Raw genomic sequence first — 15,077 nt, forward strand, 5'->3', positions numbered from 1 at the left:
TAAGTGGCAGTTTTACACTGTGAAAGTGTGTGTGAAAGTGAGCATCAATAGTTCCTCATGGTAGCCGGGAAAAGCTCCTTCAACCCTGAACTAGAGAAACGATAGAAAATGGTTGGATGTTTTTATAAATACAAGCAATTTGACCTCATACTGTATGTTCAAAATGTACAAGGTGATGAGCCTGTATAGTTTTACAAACTTAAACTGTCAATATAAACATGAAAAAAAATTTTAGCAAGAAGTTAGAGAAATGTGTTTCAAAATCTTTCTGATTAATATGTCTGTTCAGATCCCTGTTTTAAATAGCACTGTGGTAGAGTAAGGAAAAACTAGTTACTGCCTCTCAGTTTTACTCCTTTGCTGGACAACCAGCTAACATAAATGTGCCATCATCGTGCATTTATGTCCACACTCATAAAGATGGAATGAGAAGTGAAGCCACAGCAGAAGTGACTTAAACCAGAATTATTTTTAATAGGCACAGGATAAGGGAGCAATATCCTGCAGAAACGCTCAATTTAACAGAGTCAATTTTGGATCGACTGAATTGTAATTATCAGTTTTTTTGCGAATGAACTGATGAAGAAAGCAACAGCATTCAGCTCAATGATTTCACCCATGTAGATCCATCTTTTATAACGTCTATGCTCATAATACCATTGCATCCCCCCACCCAAAATCAGAATAATGTGAAAAAGTTTTAGCTCATCCGGCATGAAGGACCAATGAGTTAATACAACAGGAAGATGTCTGTTGCTCCATGACAACAATCCTCCCAGAGGGAAAGATTCATTGAACTTTGCACACAATAACCAACTAATGTTTCTTCACCCATAATTTATTTTTTAAACTGTAAGCTGCCTGAAGTCAAAGGACGAATAGAAGAGGAAGATGTGTTCGGAGACGGGAATTTGGCACGGAGGACATGCTGACACGTGGTGTGAAGGCAGATGATCCACTGCAGTGACCTTAAACCTTTGCTGACAACTACCTCTGCCCAAAATTCAAGGTGTCCCTAAATATTGCATTCATGAGATGATCATGAAGAACAAAAAAAAAAAAAAAAAGCCGTTTTCTGAAACAGATTTATAAAATTATCTTTAATTATAATTATCAGTGAGCAACAGGTTGAAATGTCAGTGGGGATGAGGGATTACCCTTAAATTCTTTTAATAAGTACTGGGAAACATATCAGTTAATAAATATAACAATATACATAACATAGGCCAATTACAATAACCAACGGGTGCCCTATATCACCCCTTGCTTTGTGCCACAGCCAAACTACCACACAACCCCTGTAACCTTCAGGACAGCACTAGCACAGTAAATGAGATAGTATAACGTAAGACAGTCAAAGAAACCTTTATAAAGACTATACTTAAAAAAAACAAAAATATGCTCAAAATTTTGGTGTCACAACTGTGTTTTAGGTTTCTTCAGCAGCACCTTAATACACTTACTTGCATTAGACAAACCTGAGGTGGAAAAAGACTCCATGAGGCTACACTTAAAACAAAATAAACCAATTTTGAACTGAATTTAAAGAAACTCAACCCGCGCTTACGATGACCCCATTTACTCCTCCAATGTGCCCGTTTTCAAGTCCGTTAACGGTTATTTTTTCTTGTGGGTATAAAAACACTCCTTCCCTGTAACTGTACTTATCTGAACATACAACATTTTTATTACTGTCTGAATCCAGTATTAGAGAACAAAATCTTTGACAAACAGCACACTGAACAGTTATTTTTGTTTACATGAACAAAGCTGAGGCTTCTCAAAACCGAAGTTTAGCTGAGAAGTAACTAACTTGCGGCTGAAGGCCTTCAATATTACAAACATTTCCGAAAAGCTGGCATCAGTGTTTCAGAGGCACTTTAAGGTTTTATCATGTTAAACAGAGCTAGCAATATTACTGGTCCTCGTCTTCACTTCTCTGCGTATTTCTCTGGCCCCGGTCTGGATCTTTGAGGCGGAGGATGCGGATGATTTTGCTTTCTGGAAGGGAACTTAACATAAAATAAAAATAAATAAAAAATTATGATGTGAATACTGAAACCAAGCAGCGCATTGAAGTCACACGACCTTTACCCTACAGTGGCTTAGTCTACAACGACCAAGTCAATAAATCACATCTGGGTGGTCTAGCTGCTGTAGCACACAAATGCTGTATATAAACACACAGAGGTTGTGTCAGTGGTTACCTCATGTTCTGTGGGGTTAAGAAAATGAACTGTCTGTAGCGCTGACTGGCAGCCACCTTCAGCATCATGTCCATGGATATCCTTCTGTTCACCATGTCCTATTTAAAGAGAACACCCAAAGCCAATGTTATCTTTAAATGGGGCCAAACCCAGTGGGACAGTTTTGCAACTGTAACGAAGTGTTGCATATTCTCTGTCTCCTTATCGTTTGTTGTTTTTACTGATGATTATCTCAGTTTGCAATATGCATGCACCCGCAATCTAAACATAAATATAATGCGAACGAAAACTATTGTATTACCATGTAAACATCAAACTCATCAAGACAGCGGAAAGGCGCCTCTGTGATCGCCCAAAGAGAGAGGACAAAACAAACAGTGGAGAAAGAGCGCTCCCCTCCGGACAGCAAGCGCATGTCACTCAAGTCAGCCTTGTTTCCTTGGCCTGGCTGCACCTACAAAGTTATCATAAGAATAATGAGTCTCTGTTTAAATAATAATAATCAAAAACCTTTAGGCACTTTAATATAAATCTGAGGCTGTAGTGGCCTCTTACTGATGAATGAAAAAAAGGCTTACGGAAATGGAGAGGGTTTCGTTCTTGTGATCAAAGATCATACTTCCACTGTAGCCTCTCTGGGCTAACATGCTATCAAAGTAGTATTTACAGCGGGCTGACAGGAACCTATGATACCAAGAGAGAGAGGGAGAAAAGTAATCATATAACCGCAATCTTAAAAATATAAATATAAAAAATAGAACTTTACGTATAGACTTCAGAGGGACCTGTAGGAGTATTTAACAAATTGTTGTCAAATATGGTACTAAAGCTACTAGAACTACAAGTCCAGGTTTTGAAGAATTAAAAATTCAATTTGATCGATCCAAATAAACATGCAGTGTCTGTGATTAAGCTAGGAGAGAAGATGAAACCTGAAAGTAACTAATGCTCGTGACTAGCTAAACCTGTGTGTGAAGCAGCGCACCCTTTTGGGGAAAGTTTGTGATATGTGTGATGAGTTCTTATCTGCCAATGAACAACGATGTCATGGTCACAGTCAATAGCGATAGCTCGCCAATCAAGGCGACTTTTTTGATGCATTAAAATTAATGTTGTCCATTAGTGCGGGATTCATCCATTTCTTTTCTTCCACTCATCCAAATCCAAGTGTTTGTGTGGAGCAACTATACTGACCCATCATCAAATGATAGGAAACAGCAAGATGTTTGTGACTGTTGAACTGATATTTAAATCTGTGCTTATTAGTGGAAAAACTTACATGGTGGGCATGAGACGGGTGAGATATTTTACACAGAAAAAGACCCCAAAAACCTCTAGGCTGTTGTTTTGTTTTAATATCTTGTTCTATCATTTTGTAGTGCAGGGGCTAACTGGAGGGTCATTAGCATGAGCTCCTTTTAAGTACACATATGTGGGCAATGCTTTGAATTTGATTTCAAAGATTCAGTGTTTTATGTTTATATATTCATGTAATTTAAAGTGAGGTTTAAAAAAGCATCAGGCCAAAATACCTTCATTTGAACAGATTTGCACATGTGCTGTCTGGACTGTTAAGCTAACATTTGTTTTAAAAATCTGACTAGTCACTCGGTCTATAACTAGACAAAAAAAGTTCCGATTCAGAAGCCACAGTCTTAATAATTTAATAATTATTACCTGGATTACAGATGTAACTATTTACTCTCTTTTACTTTATTGCACAGGTAAGTACATCACTGCAAAATACAAACAGCAAACTATGAATTCACCACTTACCTCCTGAGCTCGGCATAAGCCTGAAGTCTCTGGTTCATAACACTGTCGAGGCTTTTGATGAAGCTGTTGAGGTTCTTCATTTGCTGTGTCATGTTCTTGTAGCTCTCCAGAGCCTCGTGGTACTGCCTGTAAGTGGAAAAGGAAATCAATTCACATTTGGCGTCAAGGAAGGACATCAGTTTAAAATGCGTGTACATTCAACACCTCACAGAAGCATCACTGAAATCATGTCAGTAATACACCGTGAGGATCCAATACCTCACAATCTCCTCACGGTCTCCCTGTTGTTCCTTCTGTGAAGTGATCTTAAGCTTGAGACGACTGATCTCGCTGTCCAGGCTCCTGGCTGACCGACGGCTCTCCACACGTTCCAGACAAATCTCTTTGGCTTTGGCCACTGACATCTGAGTCACAGAGCAAAACAAACCACTATTTTAGCTGCTAAATACAGGCAAAACTTCAAGAGACAGTGCTATTTAACTCCTAAAACTAAAGCAGATACATTGTATACAAAGTGCTTTTCTGATACTCATACCTCGTACTCCTTCTCTTTGCTTTTAAGGTTGCCTTCAAGAGTTTGAATGTTGTGGAGATGGGCACTGCGTTTCTCATCATAGTGTTTCTTGTGATGTTTGCATTTTATCACCTCCTGGTCAGTTTTACTGAGATCCTCCTGTATTAAGAGAAAGCAAATAAAGAATTCGGTAAAAACAGACAAACACCAACTCGGAGACAGAGCACGGTGGGCTGGCATGGCCAACACACAAAGAGTTAGAATCACACCAAATTATCAGGGTTGATATAATGTTAGGTAGTTGCATTGACACAATGTCCTTACCAATCTTACTGATCACTGAATGCACTGTAGACTACAAGTCACATTTAGCAGTACGTACACAGGAAAAAAATCATTTAGATCACGTTTGATATCCTGTTTTCACCTTATTTCTTGACTTTACTGCCAACTGTCTCAAATAAAAGAATAGCACATAGTGTCACTACAAGATTGCAACATTAAAAAGTTGTCCCCCCCATATATCTACTGAAAGTTACTTCATTTGATTGACCTGATACCTTATAAGTCAAGAATTTAGCAACTGAAAAACAAAGGTTCTCACACTGGGTCTTTCTTTCAATATTACCTTGACTGAGTCAGCCTCCTCTGCGATAGTGTTAATGCACTCTTTGTGCTGCTTGTATTCCTGCTCTGCCTTTTCATAAGAACCCTTGAGGTCGGCCATTTGGGCCAGTCCCTCATCTGACTCCACTCGCTTGGACTTGATCTTGGTAACAATCTCATGAAGATCCTCCTCCTGTTGAAAATTAGAGATAATGGTGTATCATAAGAGTAGATCTGGTTGACATTATGTACAATATTTAAAAACTCTAAACCAAAATAAGCTGGGACAATGCTTATAGTGTAAATAAAAAGAGAATTCTTGTATTTGTAAATCTCATAAAAATCACAGAAAACAGATCGAATGTTTAAAGAGACATTCTACTTTTCAGGAAAAACATTAGCTCATTTTCAATTTGAAAGCAGACACAGGTCTTAAAACAAGTTGGGATGGGGGAAAAAATGGCTGGAAAAGTAAGCGGTACTACAAAACAGATGGATAAACATAAAATTAATTCGGTTTCTATGATTTTGTTCTCAGAATTAAAGCTGGACAATTTATTTTCTATGTTCTATTGTGAACAAAATATGGGTTAATGGGATTTTCAAACCACTGCATTCTGCTTTTAAATTTTACACAGCATCCCAATTTGTGGGATATAGCCAGCTCTAAGTCCAGTACAAGTGTGCATCTTTTTATACAGATGGAAAAATACATGGTGTTCTTTACAGACCAGGGGCCTGAGGTCCTCTGACTGAGGCTCTTCAACATTTTGTAGATCTGTGAGCTCTAGCTGCAACTTTGTGGCCTTGTCCTAAAACAAACACACAGACTTTGTTAGCAAATTCATTTCATATGATATCAGAACACTTTGTTCTCTTTCTAATGGATAAAGTATATCAAAGTAAGTGAAATGAATGACTAATATGCTTTAAACCCCAAATATGATTATATTAAAATATTAAAACTGAAAATACAAATTCTATTAGTATTCTTATCTGCCCTTCAGAAAATACCACTAACTTTAATGGTCTTTTGCTCTTGATGGGCTCTTCTTAGTAGGCCTTCATTTTCCTTGACGTCGTCATCCAACTTTCTCATCTGCTGCTGGAAGCGTGATGCTTGACCTTTCTGGTTTTCCAACTCCCTCTGTAAGTGTCTGAGAGGAATCAAAGAGACAAGGAGAGGCGAAAATGGAGAGACGTGGACAGAACATTTAAAGCACAAGTTTAAAGTCTAAAGACAGAGAATAAAATACGAGTTTTCATGTGTACAAGTCAGACATATACCTGATCTCCTCCTCAACATCTCCTGAGAGATAGTTGGCTCTAGTCTGCTCAGCAGCATAACTCCGGTTAGTAAAGATCTGATCTCCATCCTTAGAGAAAGCATGGATGCAGTTCGCAGGAGGATTTTTGCTCTGCATCACTCTCCGAGCTTCTGTTCGATTCTATCAACAAGGAAAACATGTAAATATGACATGAAGTCTGAACACAGAGTTCAGAAGGTAAGGAGCAGACATCTCTTCTATGGTATCCAAAGTCTGACTCCACATAAAGAATCTGTCAAATATTCTTATACAAATTTGAATAAAAAATAGATATAGTAAATATTAAGAAGCTTTCAAAAACATTATAGGTCTCTGCCATATTTCTGACCCAGCAGCTGAGGTTTAGGCAGATTTGTGACCATAACCACACTGACTCCACTGTGCAAAAGGTCAGATTCCTATTCCTGTACCTATGAAGCGCCTTGAGGCGACTTTTGTTGTGATTTGGTGCTATATATATAAAATTGAATTGAATTGAATTAGATTCCTTGACTTGGATCATTTTCATTAAAGCAAAAATTCAGGCAACATTCAGGAGACTCGGTCAGGCAAATAAACAAATAAACTTTCAGGCACTGGGGCCTGTTCTTCGTACGTCGCTTACTACATCCAAGATCAAATGACACATCCAAGATCAAATCATCGCGCTAACCGTGAGCTCGCTAATCCGGTTCCCCGAACACACCTGCTGTTGACGATTACTACAGCTGGACGCAGGAATGTGACATCACTGGGTGTCGTAAAAGGGGCTACGCATCGATAGTAGAAACATTGATCGGCAACCCGCTGATTGGTCGGCGAAAATGTCGAAGGGGCGTGCTCGGTATTTTCCGGCAGCAGAGCAAGAACTCATGAGTGAGGGATTTCAGGAGTTTCAGAGTTTAATTAAAACGCAAGAGAACACTGCAAAGGCTGCAAAAGCAAGGAGAGAGGGCTGGCAGAAAGTTGCTGACAAATCAAACTCGTAGGTAATTTAATAATAATACTGATAATAATGGATTGGGTTTATATAGCGCTTTCCAAGGCACCCAAAGCGCTTTACGATACCACTATTCATTCACTCCCACATTCACACACTGGTGGAGGCAGCTACGGTTGTAGCCAGGCTGCCATATCGCGCCATCGGCCCCTCTGGCCAACACCAGTAGGCGGTAGGGTAGATCTATCATATGACACTATATTGTCCAATATCATATGGCATTATATTATATTATAATATGTTATATTATATCCCCTTTCACATTAGAGCCACAACAGGACCCACAAGAACATGGGAACAAGTAAAAGTGGAATACAGGAGTATTCTACAGAATGGTAATATTTATCTCTTAGATTGCTTTGCGTCTCTTGGCAAGGTAATACTGGCCTGTAATACTCTGTTAGTTTGTTTATAACAGCAACCAAGAAAAGGGCAGAGGAAAAAAAGACAGGTGGTGGTCCTGCACCCCCTCGTCAACAAGTTGGTTAAGTAAATAATACCCTCACGGGAATATCGATATCTCTCTATGAGCACACTGTCGCGCTGAGCTAAAGGATCCTGTCTATCCCGCAATATACGCTGAATTCTGAGGACTCTCCTTATCAATCTTGCACCTTCCGCAATGGGTTGGTCGCGTATACGGACAGGACATGGCTGCGACAGGCTTCCCAAATCCACCTTCGCTTTTATAGCCGTGGTCTCTCATCTTGATTACACGAAGTAATTTACAATTACTACTCTGAAATATGAATTACATCTGTAATAATCACATACATGTAATAGAATGTTAATAGTACATTTCCCTTTTTTAGGAAATGACCTGTATGTATCTGTGTGACATCAATAAAAGGATCAAGTGCTGCATTATCTTTAGTTACATTGATAATATTTATTTATGGTGAAACAGTGGAAAAATATCGCTGTTGCTTTCGTATAAATGAAGCGGACATACCTGCGTGGCCGCGATCTAATCCTGTTTACATAAAGTAAACCTGCTCCCGAGCAGGTTTACGCTTACGGCTCTGTTGCTATGACAGCAAGTCCCGGATGAGCTTCGGGGAACCGACTGATCCAGGATCACGCGAAATCGTCAACAATCTAATCCGGCTAACCTACTTAGCGAGGTACGAAGAACGGGCCCCTGTTCGGCAAATGTACAGGTAGCTGTGTACACAATAAGCTGACTTTGGCAGGTATAAAACTTTGATGTAATAGCCATTCAGGTTGTAGAGAAGATCAGATCAGGGATAAGCTTAATAGACCTAAACAGCTGATTCATTATGGTTTGTTCACATGCTTAAGGCCCTTCAGTTCATTTACAGTATACTTTATCTAATATATGGCTTACTTTACACATTGCATCATATAAAAAAAGACATGTCTAACCACTCAATGTGCAACTATGGCTACCATCAAGCATCTTGTGTTGAAAAAAAGTTATGCTTTACCTTAATGAGCAGAATGCTCTCTATGCCCTTCTGATCGATCAGACAGTTGGCCACAACTGGGTCCTCAATTTCTAGAGCCTGAAGCACGGAGGGGTAGTTCGGATGACTGACAGCCCTGACACAAAACACATCAAAACTAATTTCGATTCATTTTTTCAGATATTTTGTAATAATTAAGTAATAAGCTACATAAAGAAAATCTTTATCATACATAATATATGTATGTATGATAAATTGGGCAGGGATAGCTCAGTAGGTAGAGTGGTGGCCCCATGATCGGAAGGTCGGGGGTTCGACTCCACTGAACGGCTACCCTGAGGTACCCCTGAGCAAGGTACCGTCCCTACACACTGCTCCCCGGGCGCTGCATTGGTGGCTGCCCACTGCTTCACTGGGTGAATGGGTTAAATGCAGAGGAACTATTTCCCTATGGGGACTAACACATGCACATTACATTACATTACATAATATTTTCCAAAAGAAAAAAGTTACAACATTTGAGATGCACTAACACTCACTCTGAAGAAGGATACCTTCTAACTGAATACTTGTTGTATTAATTGTACTTTGCACAACTATTTTATATATATAATTAAACCTCTATACTCACTTTTTTCTTGTATCATGAACTTGTGAGATGAAATTGCTAGTTATGATAGCAGGTCTGCGACCTCCTTGAAACATTTTGGCCATGAGGCCCTGCAGAACCTTCTCATCTTCATAGTTATCACATGTGAAGGCCAGCAGCTGGCCTTTAAGACATACTTCTACGGCCAGTGCGAGCTCTGGGTCCTTCAGACTAATTAGGTAACCTGTAAAAGAGAAGGAAAGTTAGAAGTGTTTTTTTGTTGCCACACATTTTGCACTGTGGTTGCGCACTTGGGGGGGGGGGGCACATGCTACACTTTCTGTGCATAACCAGGTCTTACCCAACGGTCCTCGAGGTCTGTGCTTGAAATGGCCTCTTCTGTGAGATTCCTGAATGGCGTTTAGCAGCGCAGGCATCTGCTCTCCAAAACGCCGCAGCCGATTGGACCGACTGCTCTCCATTGTCTGCAGATTCCTCCTGTTGGCTTCAATGGACCTCTGGAGAACCTCCTGCTCTCTCCTGAAAACAAACAGGGGGGCAAAATACAGTCATTTCTAGAGAATAGCTTCAATTAGAAACTGCAAATACATTCCTTTAAGCTACCCTAGAATCAGCAATTATTGGTTATTGCATGTACAATGATTTTCCTTTGGTGCATTGTTTTACCTCATTTTTCCTTGTTCTTCTTTGGCGCGACTGATGGCATGCTGATACTGGTCAATCTGTTGGCCCAGTGTAGAGATCTGATGCTTCAGGTTTTCCAACTCAGTCTGGATCTGCTCGATCCTTTCTGCTCTGGCTTTGCTCTCTGCTCCCGTTTTCTGACTGATGCTAGAGGTAAGAAAAGGGGTGTGATGAAATAAAGCACAGGCGAGCCAAAACAGAATAAATAACTTTTCAACCTCAATTTAATGCAGAAGACAACTAAATAAGATGACACAAAACCTCAGCTTGAGATCTTTTATCCTCGACATCAGCTGAGTTTTGTCCTTTTCCAAGTCTCTCAGGTTGGCTTTGCATCTGTGGACTGTGACCTGATGTGCACACGTAAATGAAGAGTTAAATATTCACAAGTTGACGTACAAGCATCACAAAGATAACAGTCATTTTTTAAAACTAATTTTGAATTAATTATATGACAGAATGGTGATGCAGCGCTCCTATACTGATGACGACAAACAAACAAACAAAAAAACACATCAGATGATGGAAAGCCACTGCATCTGCTGAGGAACACAAATGCACTTAGACACTGCTCAGCACTATAAACTAAGCCTCAGACTTGCTACATAAAATCATTAAGTACTTGTAAAAAGTGAACGAGCCGACTGTCAGAAATCCACCATATGCTGCGGTTAGTGCACTCAACTCTCACCTCGCTGGATTTTAAAAGGTTGTTGCGTTTCTGCGACTCAGTCTTGAGCTCAGCACATTTAGGTTGAAGCTCCTGGACTTGCTGTGTGATCCTCTCTAGCTGTTCCTGGACCTGTTTGTACTTTTTCTCTGCTTCATCGACCTTATTCTGCATGATCAAAAAGGTTTAGGGTTAAAAGGTTACAGAATGAACAGTCCAAAAGTCTGAGCCATAAAACTGAAGTAGCAATTACTTAATTAGTAGTAATTTGTGTTAATTCTAAAAGAATTATTAACATTTGAGATGTGTTATATGTTGATTTCAGGGTTACTACCGAAGAAGTTTCATACCTTCCATTCGTTCACCTTGTCGTCATATTTCTCTGTGGATCGTCTGTCTGCCTGCAGCTTCTCCTTCATTGGCTCTAAGTCCTTCTCCATCTCAGTCACCTGCAACATTTAACATATTTGTACAGGAATTAAAATTTAAACAAGTGATCTTAACTAAATAGGGAAAGGGAAATACTGGAAAATTGCGGGAAGTTGGAGGAAAATGATCTCACCAAAGCCCAAGCCATCTGCTTCTGCAACTCCTCCAGTTTGGTGTGCATTTCATCAAGTGAAGCCAGGCTCCTGTAACGGTCCTCCTTCTCCAGGTACTTCCGTTTTAGGTCTTTCAAGCACTAGGAATGACCACAAATTAATATTAAAAGATGCTTTAAAACAAAACTTAGCTGTGCAATCCAAATAAAAGGGTTTAAATTCAAGAAATGTAATAATATCACTACTGCCCATTTCAGCGACACAAATACATACTTCACTGTGTTGCTCAACTTTATCCTCTGTGAGATTCTTAGTGGTTTTGATGTAGATAAAGTCCTCTCTCATCTGCTCCAACTGGGTGGCTTTCATAAAAAACTGCAGAGAGAAAAATAGATTAAAAACAACCGGGGCTTATTTATAGTTAACAGTTAACAAATTCAAACAAGGAGATTGTGCTGCAAGTTAGGGAGCAGGCTAACAAGATGATCAAGCTGGTATAGAATAGAATAAACCTTTATTATCCTACAGATAAGAAATGTGGGTGTTACACAGCTCTTATAGCAAGGGGAATATATAAGGTCCTGTATACATAAGCAACTGAAGTTTGTATATGGTTTGCCATTTTACCAATCAAAACAAAACTGCAGATGAGGCTGGTGACAGCATCATTAGATATGTATATATGTGATCAGAAATTCCAAATGTACCAGAACAACATCTATACCAAATCTCTTCCATGCTAAATCTAAACTCTTATTGGCATTAGATTCGAATCAAAGAAGAGGGTTTTTGTTGCTAGAAGCTACTAACCAAACACATTTGGGCAGTCTTTTGTTACATGCAGGTAAAGAGTCTGTGTGGAGAATAAGAGAGATGAAATAGAAAAGCTATTTTGTCCACACCCCCGCCCCCGCAATTTCCAAACAAATATTTGCATTTGGAAACAATGACTGGCAGATGAAACAGAGTGTTGGCCTGCCGGTTGGTTTTATATGTACTGGCCACACCAGAAGCCCTACAAATAGGCACAAACTTAATTGCCTTGACTGACAATCATTTTCATAGGTACCATAAAGAAACACGTTTCACGGTGTAGCAAACTGTCCACCCAATGCTGCTGTGTGGCTTAAACATGCAAGTACTCTGAACTAACCTTGTACTTGTCCCCCTCTCCTTTAGAATGTAGGAAGTACTTGCTCATTTCCTGAGTGAGAACTGATACAGGATTGTTGACCTTTGGGAGAGAAAACACATTAATAAGCATGACAGTAACACAGGTTCACGTGACACCCTTTAACAACTGACATGGCCCCACAATTTGTTGCTTAAGTTTCAGGTCAAATGTTGAAATTGTACAGATAAATACAGCTAAAATCACAGCATAGTCAAAAGTGCAGTTTAACCAGAACATCAATGTGTGAAGGACAAAAACAGAGTTGGCTGAAAGTTGGCGGTAGAGCATCTCTGAGTTACATGAAAGAAGACCTGCATCTCTCATACCTGAATATTGAAATTATCCAGAATAGAGACAAGTTCTTCCTTTTTGGTTGAGATTAGCTGACCTGTAAGAGAGAGAAAAAACAAAAAGAAAAACATTGTGAACATTCACTTTACTCTCACTGACGATTTTCCAGACTCCATTAAATGACTCATCTTTGTTCTTTCTGTTCTTATTTTAAATCAATGGACAATTATAAATATACTTATGGAGAATTTACTGCAAATAGTTTGCTGCAATATCTAAATTTACAAACTCCTTCGCATTTTTACCTGATTTACTTCTCAGCTTATATGTTCTCAGTCCGTCCCGAGTTATCCTTAGATCTAGAATAATAGCCGACCCATACACCTCTGGTTTGTAAGCATCCCTTCCTTTATTACGCAATGTGATGGAAACATCAGCTGAACTGAGGAGACAGAAATGCACATCAAGGGTCAGATACTTGCGTTTGTTATTTGTAATTACTTTTCACATTTATGATGTGCTCTCTCATCACAAAATAAGATAACAGATAGTGCGTGACGGATAAAAAAATTATTGTGAAATCACCTTTCTCCTTCCTTCACAAAACCCCTGAGGGATGATCCTCTATTTGTAGCCTGGGCATTCCCGCCTAAGGCAACTATGAGAGCTGTCAAAACGGCGCTCTTTCCACCTGTCACAAAACAATTGGCACACAAAAATTGAACAGACAGGACACTGTAATAAACAAAGATTTATGGACGATAATAACAGCCACTGAGTTTCCACTTCACATTTTATAAATGCACCAAAACAACTTCAAACCACTAATAACACCATATAAATAATGACATTTGCAGACATGTGCAACAGAAAGCACCAGCACTGAGAAAGCAACAAGATCTCACTAAACCAAAGTGATTAACTAGTAATTATTAGTTAATAATTTTTCAACTATTTTCAGCAATGATAGAAGCCTTTACATGATAATTACAGCACACAATAGAGACATTTTGGCCAAAATGTAAATATAGGGTTGCAGCCTGCATTGGCATGAAACGAGGGGGATTCAGAAGCCTCGTTACATCTCCGATCTGCCAGATTAGATAGTGCACTTACTTCCGTTGTTGCCAACAACAAAGTTGACATTGGAACCAAAGGTAAACGGGCCAAGGAGCGAGTGGCACATAAAATTCTTCAGAGTGATACTTTCTACAATCCCAGCATCACTCACCACCTCCGCACCACACTGCAACTGCACACAAAGTAACAAGTATCCACACTGTGAGCCTCTATCCTTTGCATTCTCAGAGAATTATTTAAGAAATAAGTAAATACACGAGGGTGAAATTAAACAAAAACTGGAAATCAAACAAAACTAGCGTGCTTCACTGCACGGCAGACGTACATTACTCAGAATGGGATCTTCCTGGTCACTGTCAGCAGCATTTTCACTTTCATTCACAGATCTGGATCTCTTGTTGGGATTTTCATTGACGGAGGTGCCCTTCCTTTTAGACATCGTAGACACCCCGTGTTGCTTTTAACGGTAAAAAGAAGAAGAAGAAGAAGTAATAATAATAGAAAGCGACAGAGTGAAAGAAACCTGATACACATATAAAACTACTAGCACAGTCAGACATCTATTTAAACTGTCGAATCAGCTCTCCATCTAAATTCTGCCGTCACGTCGGCTGCTAGTTAACGGATATGAGTTTTAAAGCATTGCCTGCAGTTTAAACCGCGACATTAGTAGCTTAATTACGTTTAGGAAAAGTTACACACGTTACAGGACTAGCTTAGCTGGCTAACTAAGGCTACATGCTAAAAAGAAAGTCAACGACTGTCTATCCAAACGTGAGTCGAGTTTGCTGCGGGTTAGTTTTGTGCCGCCTTAAGTAACTGGAAGCGCAGGTATGGTATTTTGCGGAGTGACAACTGACCTACCTTGCGGTACCCTCACACTCTCCGACGCAACTGATGGGAACGACCACCAGACCGGCTATCGAATTCGCGCCCGCTATCCGCTTTGAAATCTCGCGGGAATACGCGAGATCGAGAAATCTGAACAGCTATTTAAAAAAAAGTAAAAAATAAAGAAAATGAAATATTATAGACTTTAACAATGAAGAAGAGAGTTAAAGAGAAGCAACGTGTAAGAATAAATTAAATGAAACAAACAAACAGTTGCCAGATTAATTCTTTAAGTAACAACGAATTAGTGCTGTAGTTGTGCTTTAATTGTACTAATGCTTTAGTTGTACCCTTTCCT

At 39.5% G+C, this 15,077-nt stretch overlaps 1 protein-coding gene across 2 annotated transcripts; it reads right to left on the reverse strand.

Moving 5' to 3' along the window:
* Positions 1-1,085: 1,085 nt before the first annotated feature.
* Positions 1,086-14,868, reverse strand: LOC146557821 (structural maintenance of chromosomes protein 6). Of its 2 annotated transcripts, none has more exons than XM_085247248.1 (27): positions 14,753-14,868; positions 14,214-14,345; positions 13,925-14,060; positions 13,394-13,499; positions 13,114-13,250; positions 12,844-12,905; positions 12,497-12,577; positions 11,617-11,718; positions 11,364-11,483; positions 11,152-11,250; positions 10,823-10,969; positions 10,393-10,481; positions 10,114-10,278; positions 9,788-9,966; positions 9,469-9,670; positions 8,859-8,973; positions 6,391-6,551; positions 6,125-6,260; positions 5,835-5,915; positions 5,126-5,296; positions 4,519-4,656; positions 4,242-4,387; positions 3,984-4,109; positions 2,786-2,891; positions 2,509-2,661; positions 2,208-2,305; positions 1,086-2,012 (listed from the first exon to the last, which is right to left on the reverse strand). In XM_085247248.1, the coding sequence occupies exons 2-27, from the start codon at positions 14,325-14,327 to the stop codon at positions 1,916-1,918; spliced, it is 3,267 nt and encodes a 1,088-aa protein (XP_085103374.1). In that variant the 5' UTR covers positions 14,328-14,345; positions 14,753-14,868; the 3' UTR covers positions 1,086-1,915. The 2 variants fall into 2 exon arrangements, with proteins under 2 accessions (XP_085103374.1, XP_085103375.1); XM_085247249.1 differs by having other exon boundaries at positions 14,749-14,826.
* Between the last annotated feature and the right edge of the window lie 209 nt (positions 14,869-15,077).

The sequence above is a fragment of the Mchenga conophoros genome, linkage group LG15 (genome assembly GCF_057382185.1).
Source record: "Mchenga conophoros isolate Kocher_MC1m ecotype Shallow Benthic linkage group LG15, M_conophoros_male_GT1.1, whole genome shotgun sequence".
NCBI lineage: Eukaryota > Metazoa > Chordata > Actinopteri > Cichliformes > Cichlidae > Mchenga > Mchenga conophoros.